Source organism: Macrobrachium rosenbergii, chromosome 3 (genome assembly GCF_040412425.1).
Source record: "Macrobrachium rosenbergii isolate ZJJX-2024 chromosome 3, ASM4041242v1, whole genome shotgun sequence".
Classification (NCBI taxonomy): Eukaryota; Metazoa; Arthropoda; class Malacostraca; order Decapoda; family Palaemonidae; genus Macrobrachium; species Macrobrachium rosenbergii.
In genome coordinates this window covers 32,973,698-32,993,076 of record NC_089743.1, presented here as the reverse complement: position 1 = coordinate 32,993,076, position 19,379 = coordinate 32,973,698, and the positions used below count along the sequence as shown (strand labels likewise).

General features: G+C 42.6%; 1 protein-coding gene across 6 annotated transcripts in view; it reads left to right on the top strand.

Moving 5' to 3' along the window:
- The window catches only part of LOC136854134 (methionine aminopeptidase 1D, mitochondrial), a 103,186-nt gene that overhangs the window by 40,543 nt on the left and 43,264 nt on the right, over window positions 1-19,379 (top strand). For all 6 annotated transcript variants that reach the window (XM_067130362.1, XM_067130353.1, XM_067130395.1 and 3 more), the window contains 3 exons: window positions 177-396; window positions 3,081-3,272; window positions 3,718-3,868. In XM_067130362.1, coding sequence (XP_066986463.1) covers window positions 177-396; window positions 3,081-3,272; window positions 3,718-3,868 — 563 coding nt within the window. The remainder of the gene's footprint in view (window positions 1-176; window positions 397-3,080; window positions 3,273-3,717; window positions 3,869-19,379) is intronic.

The window sequence follows — 19,379 nt, the reverse complement described above, 5'->3', positions numbered from 1 at the left end:
TCCCCTTTAATTGACTATAACAAACTTGCTGGTAATAATTTTCACTTCTGGAATGGTAAACTAGGCAATTTGAAATCTAAATTGTTTAAGCAGCCAAGACCAACAAAGAGAAAACCTTTATTAGTGCAGGAGTTAATAACTGAAACATGAGTATTATTATTTGTTTTCTATTTTAGGAACCACTTTGGTGATTATGTTGTGTTAGAAAACGTAGAGGAGGTCTGTGAGTCAGGTCATGTCCCATCTCATATAAGATGTCCACCTTATGCTAAAACAGGGCATCCTTTAGATGGACCACGTGTACCTGAAGTGAAGGCAGAATGGCAGGTGGAGGCCATGAGAGAGTCTTGCCATTTAGCCAGAAGTATTATGAATACTGTTGGAGAAACTATTCAGGTACTGTATTGCATCAATTAGTTCTGAAACTGCAATGATCTACGTCATGCACACAATTAACTTAAAGATAAGAGTGCATTTAAGAACTCAAGTGGTGCCATGAGGCCCCATTGTATGATGAATGTAGCTACTCTGACCATATAGTCAAAGGGACTTTTTCAAATTTTCACCTGTTATTCAACTTGTCTGAAAATTCTGGTTTGTTCCTACACAGATACAAACCTTCGGTCTTTACATAGGATTTGGCTTGCAGATGCAAGCTGGAATGGCCGTTTAATATTCAGACAAGGTCATTAACTACCGATGGTAGGGGGGGAAGCCCCGCCCACTTCACTCTACTTTTGGCTGCTGTCATGAGAAGATGTCCCTGTGCTTCTCTTCCCAATTGCCATTTGCTTTCTTTGGTTTTGTTTTTTGTTGATATATTTTTATGTGATTGTTGTTTGTTTTATATATGTACAAACCCCTCAATCACTTTAGCACTTTTGAATGGGAAACTGCTGGGTTAGGTGCTGTCCAGGGTGTATTCGGTTTCTCTCTTCTTTTTCATTTATTATTGTATGCCACACGGTAACATGAGTGTACAGTAATAAACAATTTAACTTGACTTCTTTTATTAGGTGTTGTGGAGGCCTATGTGCCTCTCTAGGCCTCTCAGGAGAGCCGAGTGTCTTTTGAACTTGATTTTTCTTAGGTTTGAGGGGCCTGCTGGTATCTGCTCCAACTGTACCTGGGACGACTTACTGGCCACGGTGTCTGCTGGCTGTAGGACTGCTCCTACTCCCTTGGTAACCCCTCATGCAGCATCGGGATTGAATTCCCAGGTACTGGCATTTACATCATCTGAGTGATGTTCTCCTCGACATGCTGTTGCCAAAGTCACACTTGATGAATTCAAGAAGAGGAGAAGGAAGTCGTCATTGTTGTCTTCATCGTTGAGTGCTGTCACCTTCTCCCCTTCTTCCAAAGTTAGCAAGCAGAGGAAGAGGAAGCAGCTAGCCCTTTATTCTAAGAGGACTGATGGTCTCTCACTAGCAAGAGTACCACTGTTCCCATTCCCAAGTGCACAGGCGCAACTGCTACCTGCAGTTCTCTGGAACCCCAGTGTAATGATACTGGCCCCGGTAACCTGCCTACCTGGATCACCGCTACAGCCCCAGCAGCCTGCCTACCCAGGCTACTGGAACTGGGCCTGGTCTCTCACTGGCAGTACCATAGTACCTCTGCTACCATTGCCGAGCGCATGGGTGCAACTGCTATCTGCGGTTCTTCAGACCCCAGGTGTACTGGTACCGGTCCTGGTAGGCCACCTACCTGGGCTATCAGTACCATCCCTGGTCTCTCACTAGCAGTTAGCAGTACCGTGGTACTGCTGCTCCTGTTACTGACCACACAGGTGCAACAGACACATGGGGTTCATCGGACCCCCGATGTCCTGGTACCGGTCCCAGTAGCCTGTCTACTGGGGTTGGCAAGGGTCCCTGCTCTACATACCTGGACCCAGCTGCCAGAGCAAGCCTGTAAGGAAAGGTGAGCAGAGAGCATGCAGGTGCTCCCTCACCCCCTCCTACTCTTCAAGAGAGCAGACCAGGGGTCCTGGAACAGTGGTCCGGTGACTGGCCCAGGCACTTGAGCAAGGAAAGAGGGGCTTTGCTGCTCAGTCTTCTTCCCTTGCAGAAGCCTTAGCTTCTAATAGTGCTGCGGCGGACAGCTGAAAAGTGCTCTAAAAATGAACATACCCTTACCGGAGATATAACTAAGTTGAATGTGGTATCAAATTGAAGCATTAGTCTTGTGGTGAAAACCAACATCTCATCAGTTCCTGACAAGAGATGCTTTTATGCTGGGTGTGGGTCTTAGCATAGATCCTAAAATGCGTCTCCTTCCACTGTTCCTCTTCAAAAGGGCAGGATATGGGTAGAACTAAATTTTGAACCCACCACTTGGTGTTAACCTAAATTAGCTATCTACTGACTTGGATTCCCTCATGAGGAATTTCATTGTTCTCCAGTATTTATGTATTTGAGGTAGTTCTTTCTCTCGGTAAGAGTTTCATTTATGACTAAGCCCCTACTGTTCTCTCTTCTCATATGCCTGACTGAGTAGGAGGTAACAGGATTCATTGCATCCCTTCCTCATATACATGTTCAGAAGATTGGTGAGTCCTGGTAGAATTCAGTTCTAGCCACTTGTCAAATGACTTCACACCAAGGAGTGAGTTTCCTATAGGAAGGGTAATGTTTGTATTTCTGTAGGATTAAATAATAAATTTTCAAATTAATTTGTATTTTCCATAGGAATGCAGATCAGCCTTTTATCATAATCCCATGCCAACCACCCTGCTTTTCTCTGCAGCCAAAGAAAACTTTTGGCTGTGGTGTGTGAGTGAGGGTTATTCCCACTCAACCCCCTAAATCTCCAGTTAATGACTGCATTAACAAGTTCAACAACTATTCCAGGCTCTTGTTTGTATACTTTGGAAAAATATGAATTACTTAAAAAATGTGTTATTTTTTATGCAATGTTAGTTGTTGTTATTGTAACCATGTATTTCTACAAGTTAAGGTTGTTGATGAATATAATTTCATCTTATGGTAGGAATCATTCATTATGTATTTATATGCTTGTATACTAGATTATATATCATTTGAAAACTGTCCAGATGTCTTCTATTTTGCCTGTAGGCTGGGATGACAACTGAAGACATAGATGCACTTGTCCATAAGAGAGTAATTGAGAGTGGAGCATATCCATCACCACTGAATTATCGGGGATTTCCAAAGAGTGTTTGCACAAGTGTCAATAATGTGGCCTGTCATGGAATCCCCAATAAACGGCGACTTGTAGATGGAGACATTGTTTCAGTGGATATTACAGTAAGTATGCTTTTTGTGCATTTTTTTATAGTTTTCCATATATGAAATAGCATGAAAGAATTTAATTCAGTTGCTTTGCATAATAAAGTCTTGCAGAAAATGAAATTAAACCTGTCTTCTTGTGTACAGAATTTGTAAATAAAAAAAAAGTTTACAGTATTCTTTTATTTTAGTTCAGAGCATTAAAAAAAGATGACTTTTATAAGATTTTTATTAGTAATGTATTTATTTGGTTTTAGCAGTTAATTTTTCATGTAAATCCATGTAATAGGGTTTAATTTGTACAGCATTCGGATGATGACCACCTTCAAAGCATAATCTGCTTGAGTGAAATTTTGCCCTTTGGAGAATTTTCTTTTCATTTAAAAAACAATATTATATATAGCCTGTTTAGGTACCATTTTCTCTCACATTTCTTTTACCTAATTCATGTGGTTGTGTTCAGGTATTCTCTAATGGATATCATGGTGACTGTTGTGAAACATACTTAATTGGAAATGTAGATGAAGCTGGTATGCAATTGGTGAATGCTGCGCGCAGATGTCGGGATGAAGCAATAGCAATATGTGGGCCAGGAGTTCCATTTTCTGATATAGGTAAACTTTAGCTTAACATTTAGACTGATATGCAGATGTATGCTGTTGGTCAGAATTGATTTTACACCTTGTTTATTTTTTATTCTTATTTAGATACCTGAGTTTTATGTATCCTGCAATTTTGTCCAGCTAATTGAGGAACCCATGCATATTTCTGGTAGTAGATTATACCTCACGTTCATAGATGTTCCAGCTATTGTTAAGAACAAGGTATGCGAATATAGAGGCACTTCTGATCATTGCGCCGTTGAGATGGACATATCTGTCAATAGTGTACTGTAGTTATAATACTACCATTGGAAAAACAAACTAGCTGAAGTCTAGAGCCATTTGGAATCACATTATCGAAGGTTGTCAGGCACTTCATATTTCAGATGTTATTTCAGATCCTGATCCAAAAAAGTTCAATGCTGATGATTGTTCTAATAAGATATATCTGTAGAAAGGTCATCAAATTCAGGACAAATGACCTGCCATGATTTGATGATAAATATAGATGAGCTTACCATGACAAACAGACCAAATTCAACACATGGAGACAAAATCGTCAAATGAAAATGACACCATTTTTAATTGTGTAGCCGTTGTGAATCCTCAAAAGGAGTTACTCTCACAGTCCCTAGAGGGCCTCCATAAGATAGACCAACCAGTTTCAAAGAATTCTCTTCTAGTTGGTCAGGCCAGTATAGTGCATGTTGACACTGAAAGAGTATAGGACTCAGGCAAGAGGGCTCTTTCTCTTGTCTACAGTAGCTGCCAAGGGTCCATTTCTATTATCAATCTGCAGATGTGGCAACAGCGTGCTGCACGCTGTTCATTGTTTGGTCGACAACATACCTCGCCTCAGACTAGCTCCCATTCTTCTCTGAAATTTTGCGTGTATAAGTGCTCCAGATGTTATTAACTGTAGCAAGTCAAGTACTTAGGGTTAAGTCCCAGTGGAAATTTGTAGTTTAACCCTTTGACGCCGACTGGACGTATTTTACATCGACAAAAGTTGTCTGTTGGGTGCCGAGTGGACGTAAAATATGTCGACTAAAAAGAGTTTTTTTAAATATTCACGGAAAAATACTTATAGGCCTCGTTTGCGAAAAAATTTTAAATCATGCTCCTTGAGGGATGCTGGGAGTTCACGGATCACGCTGTTGTTTTGTTTACAAGCGTGACCCAGCTGCGCATTGTAATTTCTTTCTTATCCCAAAAGAAAGCATCAGCTAACTCTGCTGAAAATCTCAGAAATTCTTTAGTCACTTTGTCGTAATTTTTGCACTGTTTTCTATTAGCCTTTACATAAAGTTTTATATATGAAAATGTGTGCAATTTCATGTAGAATACAACAAAAAATAACTCATGGTTGTAGCTTTTATCAATTTTGACATACAGGCGGTCCCCAGTTTACGACGGGGGTTCCGTTCTTGCGCCGCGTCGTAACCCGAAAATCGTCGTAAGCCGGAAAATCGTCGAAAATCGTCAAAAATCATAAGAAAACCTTACTTTTAATGCTCTGGGTGCATTGAAAACGATGTAAACTGCATTATTATTGAGTTTTACATAAAAAAACCTTCAAATTATGATTATTCTGCCGTTTTGGGGCCATATTTCTTCCGTCGGATCGGCATACGACGCGTCGTAACCCCGGAACATGCGTCGTAAGCCGGGAAATAATTTCTGATGAATATATTTGAAAAGTGTCATAACCTCGGAACGTCGTAAGCCGGAACCGTCGTAAACCGGGGACTGCCTGTATTTTCATATAAATCACGATAAGTGCCAAAATTTCAACCTTCGGTCAACTTTGACTCGACCGAAATGGTCGAAAAATGCAATTGTAAGCTAAAACTCTTACATTCTAGTAATATTCAATCATTTACCTTCATTTTGCAACAAACGGGAAGTCTCTAGCACAATATTTCGATTTATGGTGAATTTTTGAAAAAAACTTTTTATTACATCCACGCGTTACGAATTCATGCATCATTTTGTGATAATATTTTCTCTGTGTTGCTTTGATCGTTTTACAATTTGTTATATACCAAAATCATCGCAATTTAGTGTACAATACAACAACAAAAAATAACTCATTAGCTTTAACCGTTTTGCTCACAGCACGATTTGTATACAATTATAAATGAAATTCTTTTTTCGCGCTGTCATATATTCCAATATTTATATATGATAATGATATTTTTTTTAATTTCTGATGGTTGCATACTAAAGTTCAGGCAATGACAAAAAAATGAGCCAAAAATGAACTCTTATTCTTAAAAACTAAGCGTGCTGTGATTTTTTGAAAAAAACTTTCTTTCTTCTTCGGTGCTAACTCTCAAACCCCGTCAGCATACAGCAGACACTTTTGTAAATAGAGGCTCAGCGTTTAAGGGTTAAAGAAATTTTTTTTTTATTGGTAACGTATTTTGCTGAATTTGGGAGCTGGTATCTCCCGCAGGGTGAGAATAAGTTTTTGTTTATGCTACTGTCTTTGCTAGCCGACGAACGATGTTTAATTTTTGTTTACGCTACCATCTTTGCTAGCCGACAAACAATGTTTAATTATGTTAAAGTAATACTTTTAAACAGTGTTGTTCATAAAGATCTTTGTTACAGATTACTTTTAAACAGTGTTGTTCTTAAAGATCTTTGGTACAGTATATGACCCCCTACCTTAGTAGTTAGGGATCCTAATAGGGTCCATCTCGGCTACTTGGTAGGTATGGTAGGCTATTACCATTATTATTATTAATAGCCTAAGTGTTCATATAGCTACATAGAGGCGTAACCAATTTTCACTGGTGTTCAACTTCCGAACCTTGGTGTTAATTAAAACCAACTGGTTAATTATAGTACTTAATTACCAAACTGAATCATTTTTTGTGATAATGGTCTTTATTTAGCATTAATATCAGGGAACTTGTATCAGACTAGACGATGTTTTCCTTCACGGAACTACTACTAGCAGGTATTGCCCCACCGCCGGCAGCATCACTTGGTAAAACGTATGTGATGTTAGTTTTCCTAAGTGATCATTACACTTTCACATTGTCATATAACGGGCATTGAAATTGTACTTAATTTATATGCACCTAGCTTATTTTTAAAAATGTTTTCCCTTGGCAAAATATTGTCATTGAAGTACTTTCATGTGTACCCCATAGCTTTTATCTGTGGCCAGTAGCCTAGGCCCAGTAAACAAATCATAAATTTGCAAATGTTTTGGCCTAATGGAATGGAATAACATTCAAGAAATTACTTTTAGGCAGATTTATTTACCAGTGGCCTGCAAGTAGCCTAGACCCAGTAAATAAATCATAAAATTGCAAATTAGATTTACAGTATTCAGTTAGCTTAGGCCTAATAGAATGGCTTAACATTTAAGAATTTACTTTTAAGGCAAAAATTGTTGTAGTAATTATATATTTAATACTTAACTACTGTTTTAGACGACAAAAACCCATATGTTATGATGGCTAACAGTATACAGCAATATGGCTACATACTTGTGCCCAAGTTATCCTATTCATGTTAGTTGTGCTGCCTAAGTTATTACAGATGATTAGAACATCTAACATTTGTGAGAAAAACAAAATTTTTGATAGTATCCATGAATGTAATATATTAAGCATATTGTTCATACAGTGATTATAGATATTGGTACCAAGTATTTTCTAATAAATACTTGTTCCTTATATCACTATAGGGCCACTGTTATTCAAGACCCACTGATTACATGTGCTGCAGCGAATTGCTCAGTCCACATTTTGCCAGTGGGTGCAGCCCATACCCCCTGCCATGAACATATCCCTTGTAGGAATAAGGGAATTATGGTTGGTCGCCAGACGTGTGAAAATTGTAACATGCTCCTGGCAACAAGTGTTAAGAATGAAACAGCTCGCTTTAAGCTGTCTCGTTGGGTCTCAGGTTTCAGTAAAGGTACGGAAGGAGGAGGCTACATCTTTGCAGCAAAACTCCAGCAGAATATATTTCCCTCTATTTCCAAGCAGAACCCATGTTTGGGCCAAAACCCGAAAGCATTGGTTCCTAGTGCCACCCAGGTGAACCCTTCTGATGGAGAAGAGGAGTCATAACTTGGGGGAGATGTCCATTTTACTGGAAGAACCAGGGACACAGCCTTCAGCTGTACATGAGAGAGATACCTCAAAAGGAAATCTATCTCCCATGTAGCTAATCATTTACTGAATGGATCCTAGTAGGATCCACCTAACCCTGTCTGAAGTGTCCGTATCTTCTGAGAGGTGTAGTGAATCATCCAGGACGTCTGTCTTTGTTGCCAGGCAGTCGCAGTACGGCTGTCTGGGCACAATCAGTTTGCGCAAGCTCCCCTGCAAGGGAAATAACACTTGTTGCCTATGCTGACTTCTGTGAGGAAATATGAACAGTATCAAGGATGTCCTTGCTACTGAGCGTCAGTCCAGTATATCAGAGACGTTATCCATGATTCCAAACAGGAATTCAGGTCAGTCGTGGACACTGATGTAAGAAATTCTCAGCCTTTAAACAAAGGAATCAAGTGGCTGCACAGCCTGTCCGGGCAGAGTCTGGTCTTAGAGCTCCAGCTGGTGCAACAATAAGGCCAGTTCGGGATAGGAAATTTCAAAATCAAAGGATAGTAGGGACTCCAGTAACTGGCCCTGATGATACTGATAACCCTTGGCATGATGCCTTGATGTGTATCGTCTCTCCTGATGGTAAAAACCTTATTAATGAATGGAAAACCATGGCTGAAGTCCAACATGTAAAGTTTCTGGACAGGGCAGTGTTTCCGAATACTGAATGGCGCTTAAGCCCTCCTTCAGTAGGCATTGAGAAACCACCAAAGGAGATGGTTATCTTACCTACGAATGTAGCACTGAAAGCCATAGAAAAGATCTTTTGTCAGGTCAGTGTAAAATGAAGTTTTACGTCTTATTTTAGATAAGACCCAATACTCTCACCAGGTAGCCCCAGCCCTCTGTTCCTTCACTTTTAAAACAATTAATCATGTGAAGGCAAATTTTCAGAATTTTGTGGTAACTGGGAAACGAGAGCTAATAGCAGAATTAGACCGTTTGTCTCTGTCATCCTGGTATCTGATAATCCTACTAAGAAATGGACAACACTTGTCCTTCCCTTTGATACAAAAAAGCCCCCTCTGGATATGGCTACTCAATAGTTTAGGGCCTCTGTGAGAAAAATCTCAGAAGGGACAGCATTAGCTGAATTTCATGCTAGGCTCCACTTCTTCAATATCATAACCTTTATTAGTATGCTGGAGGTTTCTATGAGAAGGCTTCCAGAACCCTCTAGAACAATGTTTGCTGCTGTATCCAAAACATTTATGCAGACCCTGTAGGGAGCACTCTGTGATTTCTAGTGTGTCACCTAAAGGCCAGAATGGAAACAGGGCAGACTCCAATATGTCACTCCCCAATGTATCTTCCTTATTACATTCTAACCCCTTCTGTAAGGACCCTTTTGAGGAGCTTATTGTGGTTCGCATCTGTGAACGAGCCTGACAACAGAAGTGTACAAAATACGCTCTCCTTGGTAAGAGTCATACAAGCCTCTAGTCGCCCTTAAAGGAACCTTCCAACAACAGAAGGGGCAACAGCAGCAAGAGCATCCCTTTCAAAGTGGGCAAAGACACTCATGCCGGGAAAAGGAAAAGCAACTCCTGGAATGCCTATTAAAGGCAAGGAAAAAGGTGGACCCCAATAGGATGGTATGGTCGGGAGTTGTCTTCTGCACCATCACATGCAATGGAAGTCCTCCCCTTGGGGACACAGTATAATCCTAAATGGGCTAGGGTGGAAATGCCCTCATCTGCTACCCCCTTTAAAGAAGTTTTCCAAGAACCAGACCCCTCTTTGGAAGATCACATCCAGAAGGCCCTTTTAAAAGGAGCCATAGAGAAACATATATTTGCCACCAAGCATGTCTCTTCAGTGTCCCCAAGAAGGATTCCTCAAAATGGAGGGTGATCCTCAACCTATCAAAATTGAGCAAACATATTTTTGCCACAGTTTCTGGATGACTGCTGTTGCCCAAGTATGTTCAGTCATTCCGCAAGGGACGTGGACTGTATAGATCTGAAAGACGCATACTGACATGTCCCTATTGCCGTTCCCTCTTTAGGGTTCTGGATAAGGTAAGGTAACTTACAGATTCAGGGTTATGCCCGCTTGGTTAAACATTGCCCCAAGAATCTTTACAAAGTTGACAACAGTAGTTGTCCAGGAACTCAGAAAAGAACAAATCCTGCCTTACACCCAGCAGACACTTCCAGTGGCTGGGACTTGTTGGGATACTCTTCACAGCCAGTTGTCTTTCTCCACCAATACTCAAAACAGAATAAGGAAGGAACTAGAAAGGTTTCTTGTGCAGCCCAGCGTTTTCAGACGTCAGTTGGAGCATATAATGGGTCTGTTACAGTTCGCATCTGTGGTAGACCCAATCCTCAGAGTGTAACTAAAAATATAAACAAATTCTGACAATTGCATAAAAGGTAAAAGATTCGTGATTGACTTCATCAGAGGAGTCAAAAAGTTGGGGAAATGTTCCAGCGGTGGACCTGGAAGGGGTTTCTGGCAAATCAGGTTGCCGTGACTCCTCTGTCTGTACAAGTGGTAATGCACACGGATGCCTCCTTGACAGGTTGGCGAGGCCACTAGGAGGATTGTCAGGTAGCAGGGAGGTGGTCACCTGCTCTAAGGAAGTGTCATATCAACTTTCTGGAGCTATTGGCTGTTTTTCTATTTCTTAGAAAACTGAAACCTCCAAAAAGGGACACACATTTTGTTGGTCCTAGATAACAGGACTATGATGCCCTGCATCAAGAGGTCGGGCTCGTGTTCATCTCCTCTCAGTGCAGTATTGCTATCCATCCTTCAGATGGTGTAAGCAAAGAAGTGGCACTTGTCTGCATTTCACCCCACAAGGTCTTTCAGTGCAATAGCAGCCCCTCTATCAGGGGATACAACAACCTCGACTGAGTGGATGTTAGGCAGTCACTACTTCCAATTAATTGCTAACATGCTTCCATATCTGGAAGTGGACCTGTTTGTCACATGTAAGAACCTTCAACTTCCAGTGTGTGTGTCTCCGAACCGGACAATTGGCCTCATCTGTGGTGGACCTAATTGGCATCATCTGTTCTTGGGTCAGGCTTGTATTCCATTCCACCACTACTGACAGATGATGGTAGATTGGTTACTGGCCCTAGGGAAAAGGCTGAACTGCTTCATCAAGCTTTTGAAGCTAAGCAGTCAACTGAGGATGTCCCTCTCCATGATACTTGCCATCCTGATCCTATTCTTACAAAATTTGCATTTTGGTCTAGGGATGTTAAGAAAATTCTTTGTAATCTTTATAGCTGGGGTGGAGAAGATCCTGATGGTTTCTTCCCATTATTTTGTAAAATAGTTTATAGCATGTTGTCTCCCAAGATTAGTAGATTCCGTAGATTTTTATGTCAGCGTAGTATCTTTACGGATGAGTGCAAGCTTAGTAATACAGTGCATGTTCCTAAGAATGGCATATCTGCAGACTGCAGTAACTACTGGCCTGTTTATATTCTCCCTGTGCACTCCAAAGTTGCAGAAAAACTTATTTTTAAGCCACTATATAAGTATGTGGAATCTAAAGGATTGTTAGCTGGTAGTCAATATGCATACAGGAAGCAGTTAGGTACCTGCGATGATCGTTTAGACTTGACATGCCATTTTCAAGAGAACCTTGACAAGGATTTTGAGTGCAGAATAATTAAAATAGATTTTAGTGCTGCTTTCGATTTAGTAAATTGCAAGGAATTTAATTATAAACTTCAGAGTCTTAGAGTGGGTGGATATGTTTTAGGATTACTTCAAGATTTCCTTACAGGTAGGCAGCAGCGAGTTGCTGTTGATGGAGTTGCTGTTGTGTCTGGAGTTCCACAGGGTAGTGTTCTTGGTCCACTGTTATTTTTAGTGTATACAAGTGATGTGGTTGTTGGCCTGGAAAACAAGATTGTTCAGTATGCCAATGATGCAACAATTGTGGGTGTATTGAAGTCTCCACTTATGGGAAATGAAGCTGGCCTTAGCCTTCAATCAGGACAGGGACCGGATCAATGAATGGTGTAGCCAGTCGGTAATGAGGTTGAACTCCAGTAAAACAAACACTCTATTGATTAGCAGATCTCATACAGATTTTCCACCCCATCCTCCCCTTCAGGTGGGTGGGACATTGGTGAATGAGTCTGAAGCTTTAACTATTCTATTGCAATACACTCCCTGAACACCTGAATTAGTCCTGGTCACTGACCAGCCCGAACTACATCCCCATAGCTTTTACCCACTAAGTGGGTAATAAACTGTCAGCGTTACCAACGCTTACAGGAAAATCTTGTCAAATGAGTTACCTGAAGTACAGTTGGCAATACTGCTGCAAGTCCCGGCCGAGTGAGGCCGAGATCCCCAATTGCTTTTTGTTCGCCATGCTGTGTGGGTGTGTCCCACATCAGGCGAACTTTTGGTCATTTAGCCCGACCCCCATTCAAGTTTTTGGACATCAGATCACGATTTGGACTGTTTTCAACGCATTTTCTCCTGGATGGATACTTTATTGATAGGATTTGGAACTTCTCTCCCGATTTTGACTTTGGGATCGGTACTTTGGATTCGATTGGATAAGTCAAACAAGAAGACGTCGCCGTCTGCTAGCGCCGATACTTCAACTTCGTTTACATCTTCGACGACAGAGCCTTCTACTGTTGGAGATGCTGACGCTCATCATCCCTACACGTCCTGCAAGCGTAGGATAAGTACCCTCAAACACGATCGACATTCTGTTTGTGTTTTTATGTAGGAAGACAGTGTAGTATCAGTCTTGGTCGGTAGATTAGATGGAAGAATTATTCAAAAAGTTAGAGGACAAATTACTAGCTGAGTATGTCTAGTCTATTTTTCTAGCTTTATGACTAAATTAACGGAAACTAGAGATAAGGATAGTAGTAATAGTGTTGTAGATACTAATCGTTCTTTTTCAGCCCCTGCCTGTTCCAGAACCAGCCTAACGGGTGCCGGGGTCATGGAGAACCGCAAACCTCGGAAGGTAGGATCTACCGGCCCCTGGCGGAGCAGGCAGTGTTGGTAGCAGATTTCCCCCTTCCCTCTAAAAGCGTAAGTTCTAAGGTGGATTTAGAATTAGGAATCACTCAGAAGGGTAGGAATTCTAATTAGGAAGTATTCAGGAAAGTAGTTGAGCGTGGTCTTCTTTGGGTTTAGGTCTCTCATTCAGATCAATCGTCGGTTTTATTTCCTGCTTTGTGCTCTGTGCAACAAAGGTTTCCAGATCCGTGGAGGGTCGTTCAGATTTGGTTTCTGATGTATCTGGTTCTGAATTTTTGTTTTCCTTGAATACTCCTCCTTCGAAGGTTCCTTTTCCTTTGGGGGTTTAAAATTTCGTTCGTCTTGCAATGGTGGTAATTCTGGCGATCAGGGTTTTTCAATATTCATGATCATGTCTTAAAGAATTTCTGATTTGATAATGTCTATCAAGATTATCAGGGGCGGGGGGAACAGGACCAGGCTATTTTCTTCGAATTTTCTGATTTGATAATGTCTATCAAGATTATCAGGGGCAGGGGGAACAGAACCAGTCTATTTTCTTTGAAATCTATGGCCTCTTCGGCCGTTACGGAAATTTCCCGTTTTCCCCCCCTTTTTTTTTCTTCTAAGCCTTCTTCCATTGCCCTTCTCAATATTCTTTTCGGTCCGCTCTTTGGGGGGCTCTCGGGGTCTTTGTTGCGCATCCTGTTGTCTTGGCTTTTAACTCAGCAGAGCAAGGCTTTCTTGCTTCAACCCTGTATTTTAGAGCTCAGCGGCCCCCCCTCTCTCTCTTCTGGGTTAAGGGAAGGGGTACTTTTTACGGATCCATCGTCTTATCACCTTTTGCAAATCCGGTGGTTTCTCAGGCATCCGGTCTAGTTGCTTCTCAGTTGTTTGCGGAGGCTTCAGCAACTCCTTATTTCATTCTTTATGGGTTCCTAACTGTAATGTATCCTCCGCGATTCTTGCGGATGTTACGGCAGTCGGCGATTCGCCGGCGCCAGCGTTCAGTGTATCAGCACCAATAGTTTCCTCATTGTAATGTATCCTCCGCTATTCTTGTGGATGCTACGGCAGTCTACGATTCACCTGCGCCAGCGTTCAGTGTATCAGCACCAATAGTTTCCTAATTGTAATGTATCCTCCGCGATTCTTGCGGATGCTATGGCAGTCGGCGATTTGCCTGCGCCAGCGTTCAGTGTATCAGCACCGATAGTTTCCACAGCCTTTCCATTCTCCAGGATAGTTGGTAACTACCTTCTTCTGTTACCTTCGGTTCGGTACCTCGTAACTTCCCCTTCAGTACTCCTTTGAGTTTCGGTCCGGTTGGGACCTTCTCCATCTGTCCAACGTCGGAGTTGGGTGCTCTGGTGGTTACTCCGAGTATGGCTTCTTCTTCCTCCGGCTTCTTCTTTCTCAACTTTCTGGCAGGTTTTCTCTGTCCCTCCGTCTAGGCATCCATGTTGGTTCCGGGTCTTCAGTTTCGGATTCCCACTCTCATGCGGTTTTGATACATCCGGATTTGAGTGGTTCGGGTGTTGCGGCCTCTTCTCTCTCAGGAGTGGGCGTGGTCTGCCCAGGTGTTGCGTCATCCCTGTTGGGTGGTGCGGGGTTTGCTCAACCTAGACTTTGGTGCCTCCAGTATGTTCGCGATTGATACGTCAGTTGTCCTTCTCACGCACCCAGGTGTAGCAGTTCCGGGTTTTCGAGTTCGGCGTTTGCTAGGGATTGGCCTGCCTCTTTCTGTTCCGGCTCGGTCGGACCAGTCCGACAATCCTCCGGCTCAGTCGAACCAGTCCGACAAGGATTGTTCATTTGAAGAAGAGGATCCGGTACCGGATATTAGTTCTCCTTCAGCCAATGAGAATGAGTATAAGCGGATGGTAGACTTCATCCTCACGTATCCTCAATCCAAGGTTCCGGAGGAGCTTACACTACTGAAGCAACGATGTTCGAGTCACTATATGCGACAGAACCGGTAGTTGCTCAAACAAGATGATTTCTCCCTCCGGTCCGGTACTGCCTGACACCTCTTCACTTCGGTGTCAGTAAGGCTGGCATACCAGGTTAACATGTCGCCTGACTATACAACGTTCTTTGGCAGAAGAGGAGGGGCTTCTTTTGAAGCTTCCGCCTCACTATCCGGACATTCGGAGAGGGTTCTGTTGTGGGTGCCTTTTGCGCTCTGCAACAGTCTTTTAGCGAGGAGGATATCTCCTCCATGGTCTATTTCATGTAGCCGTCGTCAGCAGTAGCGTCACAGCAAGCTATGATTAGTGTGGCTGCTCCGGGTTCAAGGGATGTGGCCAGTATAACGAACTTGTTGCTTCTAACTCATGTCTCCAGTTTCGGCAAATATGCATCGTTGAAAGTACAAAATGTGGAAATAGAGGGTTCCTGTTTAACAGGGAACAGCCGGTACCCACTTGAAGAAGCCTTTTAGGGAGAATGTCCCCCCCCCTCTCTCTCTCTCTCTCTCTCTCTCTCTCTCTCTCTCTCTCTCTCTCTCTCTCTCTCTCTCTCTCTCTCTCTCTCATTCCAGGGTCTTGTGTCTCCGCATGTTTTCTCTTCAGGTATGTCTCAGGAATCGCTGGGACTTACACATCGAGAATACAGGTATAATCTGGAACGATTCTCGCTTGTCAGATCGTCTGTGATAGTCAGAGAAGCGCATCTGACATCCGGAAGGTCTATAGTCTCCCCTCTTCCCGACGTTCATCTGTACTCAGATGCTTCATATCAAGGTTGGGGAGCAACCTTGGAGGAACCCAGGCTTCGGTTCTCTGGAGGGATTGGGAACGAGAGGAGTCATAACCTTCAGGAACCTCAGGGCTATAAGGAAGCCCTCAGGTGTTTCTCAGTCCTAGTGCGCAAGACAATAGTGGGTCTGCTTGCGACATCGTAACTGCCGTGTCGTATCTGAGAACTCGGGGGGAACAAGATCATTAGAACTTAGAGGTGTATACTTTCCGCCATTCGGTCTCATTCATCAGGTAATCAGGAAATGCGGTAGTGTCAAGACGTCTGTGACTCTAGCTCCTTGCTGGCTCTAACACCCTCGGTTCTGGAATTCCTAATGCTCCTTATGGAAGTTCCGATATTCCTCCTCATGCGGAAGATCTTTTAGACAACCGCATTTTCACCATTATCATCCAAACTCTTGCGTGATCAACCTTGTTGCGGGCGACTGCCGAGCGAACAGCTGACAGTCCAGACACTCTTAAGTTATGTCTAGACAGTGTTTCCTTCAGCTTCAAAAGTCAACCCATAGCTTTACCAGGTCAACTTGACATGGGGAAGTCTGTGTCGTAAGGAAGGTTATTCCATCTTGAGGCCTGCCATAACTGAAATAGCTGGTTTTCTCTTATTCCTTCTGAAAGTCAAGATTCTTCCGTTTTTGGCTATTGCTGGCTACCGCTCAGCATTTTGCAGTACATTTTTCTTTTTCCCTGAAATTTCTAGCAGTAAGATCTTTATTGACTTGTTACGTTCCCTCGGGCTCCCTCGTGAGATTTGTCGAAAGTTCTAATGTTAAGATGATTGGTTAGGTGTTTTATTTCTTTCTTTCGGCTTTAGCTGCAGATAAAACAATGGGCAAGCTTCAGGAAGTTTCCTAGGCCAGTTTCCTAGGCGGAAAATGATAAGTATTTCTGTTCTTCCGGAAGTCGTGGCCGAGGCTTAAACTCTGCTTCGTTCATTTAAGGTTCTTTATCTGCAAGTGTTCGGTTCCGGCATCAGCAGGGATATCTTTATGTCCGATGTGAATAATTATTAAAGGTTGATAAACTCCGTCCGCTTCCGTGTACACTTCTTGTCTCTCCGCGGAATCCTTCCCGTCCGCTTTCGAAGGAAGCGATTAGTTACTTTCGGAGAAATGGTTCCTGGTTCCTGGTTCATAAGCGCTCACTACACGAACACAGTTGCGGGAACACTTCACGATTCTCGTGTGGTGCGAGGTTTATGCCTTACCGCACAGTATTCGGAGTATGTCCACTTCATCTTCTTTTCTAAGGAATGGTTCAGAGTCTTCTATTCTGGAGGTAGTTGCTTGCGAGTCCGTCTTTGTTTTCTTCCTTCACTTAAGAGACGTTCAATTTGCCCCACTTCATATAGTGGCAAATTCTCCTGTCTAGGGTGCATTCAGTTAGCTGAGGTGGTATTCTCTTCGTGTGAAGACTCGGAAGGTTATTCACTTAGTCCACGTTTAACGGCGAAGTCGTATTATCTAGGGTGCGCACATTTAGCTAAGGTAGTATTCACGTAGTGCGGTGATTATTAGGTTAACCAGATAGAAAAATTCCTTTTTTAGGCTTTAGAATCTTAAGCAACAGTGATAGTATAATCACATGAACTTGAGTTCAGAATATCTTAAGTATCCTAGTCTTTGATAGTTTCCCTACGAGAGTCCAAAGAGGTGCTCTCATAGGCTAGCCTAGGTTGTTTTGTCGGCGCTGGGATACTTTTGCGCTTGTCGGCCTTTGCTGCAACCTGCGGGGCGGAGGGTCATCGGCTCGGCACACTGCCTCATTCCCTCCTTAATGGGTAGGCTCTGAATAGTCACTTGAGAGATGCATCGTTCTCCTTTGTACATGAAAGTTATTCTCTTAGTCCGTGTGTAGCCGCTAACCCTTCTATCATGGGTGCGTTCATTTAGCTAAGGGGGTACTCTCTTAGTGCGGAGGTTCTTAGCGGCGGCCACTTTGAAGTCGGTGTCGTTTTTCACGACTTCTACCTAAAGATGTTCAGTTTTCTTGGAAGAATTTCTCGCTTGTTCCCTTGGCGACGACCAGCTCGATCTTATAATTGCATAGTAATGTTTAGGGTGGGGGGAACTATAGGTAATGAATGTAGTCAGGAAATTTGGAATTTTGGATTCTCTGTTAGTCGGGGTTCATAGTAAGAATATTAAGTTTGACTTTAGTACTGTGAAGATAGGCAGATCCAGTGGACAGGTTTAGTTTCTTCAACCTCTTCTGAGCAGACATCGGCGGCAACGGACGACGAAGAACTCAAGATCCTGCACACTCAACTTCTCCTCCTGAGAGGCTACATGGGAGGCTACCCTCCATACATGAGAGTGCTACATTAGCCACATGGGAGGTTCTTGTACCTCCATACATGAGAGTGCTTTGATTAGCCACATGGGAGGTTCATCGCACCCCTCCATACATGAGAGTGCTTTGATTAGCCACATGGGAGGTTCAACGCATTCTCCATACATGAGAGTGCTTTGATTAGCCACATGGGAGGTTCATCGTTCTCCACTAATCATGGGAGGCTGTGATTAGCCACATGGTAGGTTGGTTTTTATTTTTTTGCTACTCTATCCATGAGGAGGTTTGAATACCACATGAGAGGTAGCTCGACTCAGACCCTCCATAAATGAGAGTGCTTTGATTAGCCACATGGGAGGTTCATTGTTCTTCACTAATCATGGGAGGCTGTGATTAGCCACATGGTAGGTTGGTTTTTATTTTGCTACTCTCTATCCATGAGGAGTGTTGAATACCACGTGAGAGGTAGCTCGACTCAGACCCTCCATAGGTGAGAGTGCTTTGATTAGCCACATGGGAGGTTCATCGTTCTCCACTAATCATGGGAGGCTGTGATTAGCCACATGGTAGGTTGGTTTTATTTTGCTACTCTCTATCCATGAGGAGGTTTGAATACCACATGAGAGGTAGCTCAACTCAGACAGTACCTAGACATGAGACTGACGTCGGGGGTACTCTCTCTACAGACATTCTCACCTGCCGAGTGGGATAACCAGGTGAGGATACATTCATTTATACAGAGTAGGCGAATAAGGAGTTACCTGCTTTCCCTGATGGCAGGTCGGGCTGAATTAGATTGATCCCACCTCCACTAAATTTTGTTACTCGGGCTAATTCAGGTGTTCAGGGAGTGTATTGCAATATGAAGTTTTCATAATAAAACTAATTTTGTAATACTTACCTGAACACCTGAATGATTCCCACCCTCCTCCCCACTTCAATTTGCATAGTGGATAACGCAATTGGGGATCTCGGCCTCACTCAGCCGGGACTTGTAGAAGTGTTGCCAACGGTACTTCAGGTAACTCATTTGACAAGATTTTCCTGTAAGTGTTGGTAACGCTGACAGTTTATTACTCACTTAGTGGGTAAAAGCTATGGGGATGTAGTTCGGGCTGGTCAGTGACCAGGGCTAATTCAGGTGTTCAGGTAAGTATTACAATATTAGTTTTATTATGAAAACTTCATATTTGTAACTTTTGACTCGTATAACATCAGTGCAAAGTGTTTTAGGTCGTTTGTCCTTCTTTTACTTGAATACTGTTCTATGGTGTGGATGTCTGCTCGTGCCAGAGATTTATCTCTTTTAGATAGTGATGGTGTCTTGTTTGTCAATTTTCAGAAGTTGTATTTTAACAGAGATCTTTCACATTCACA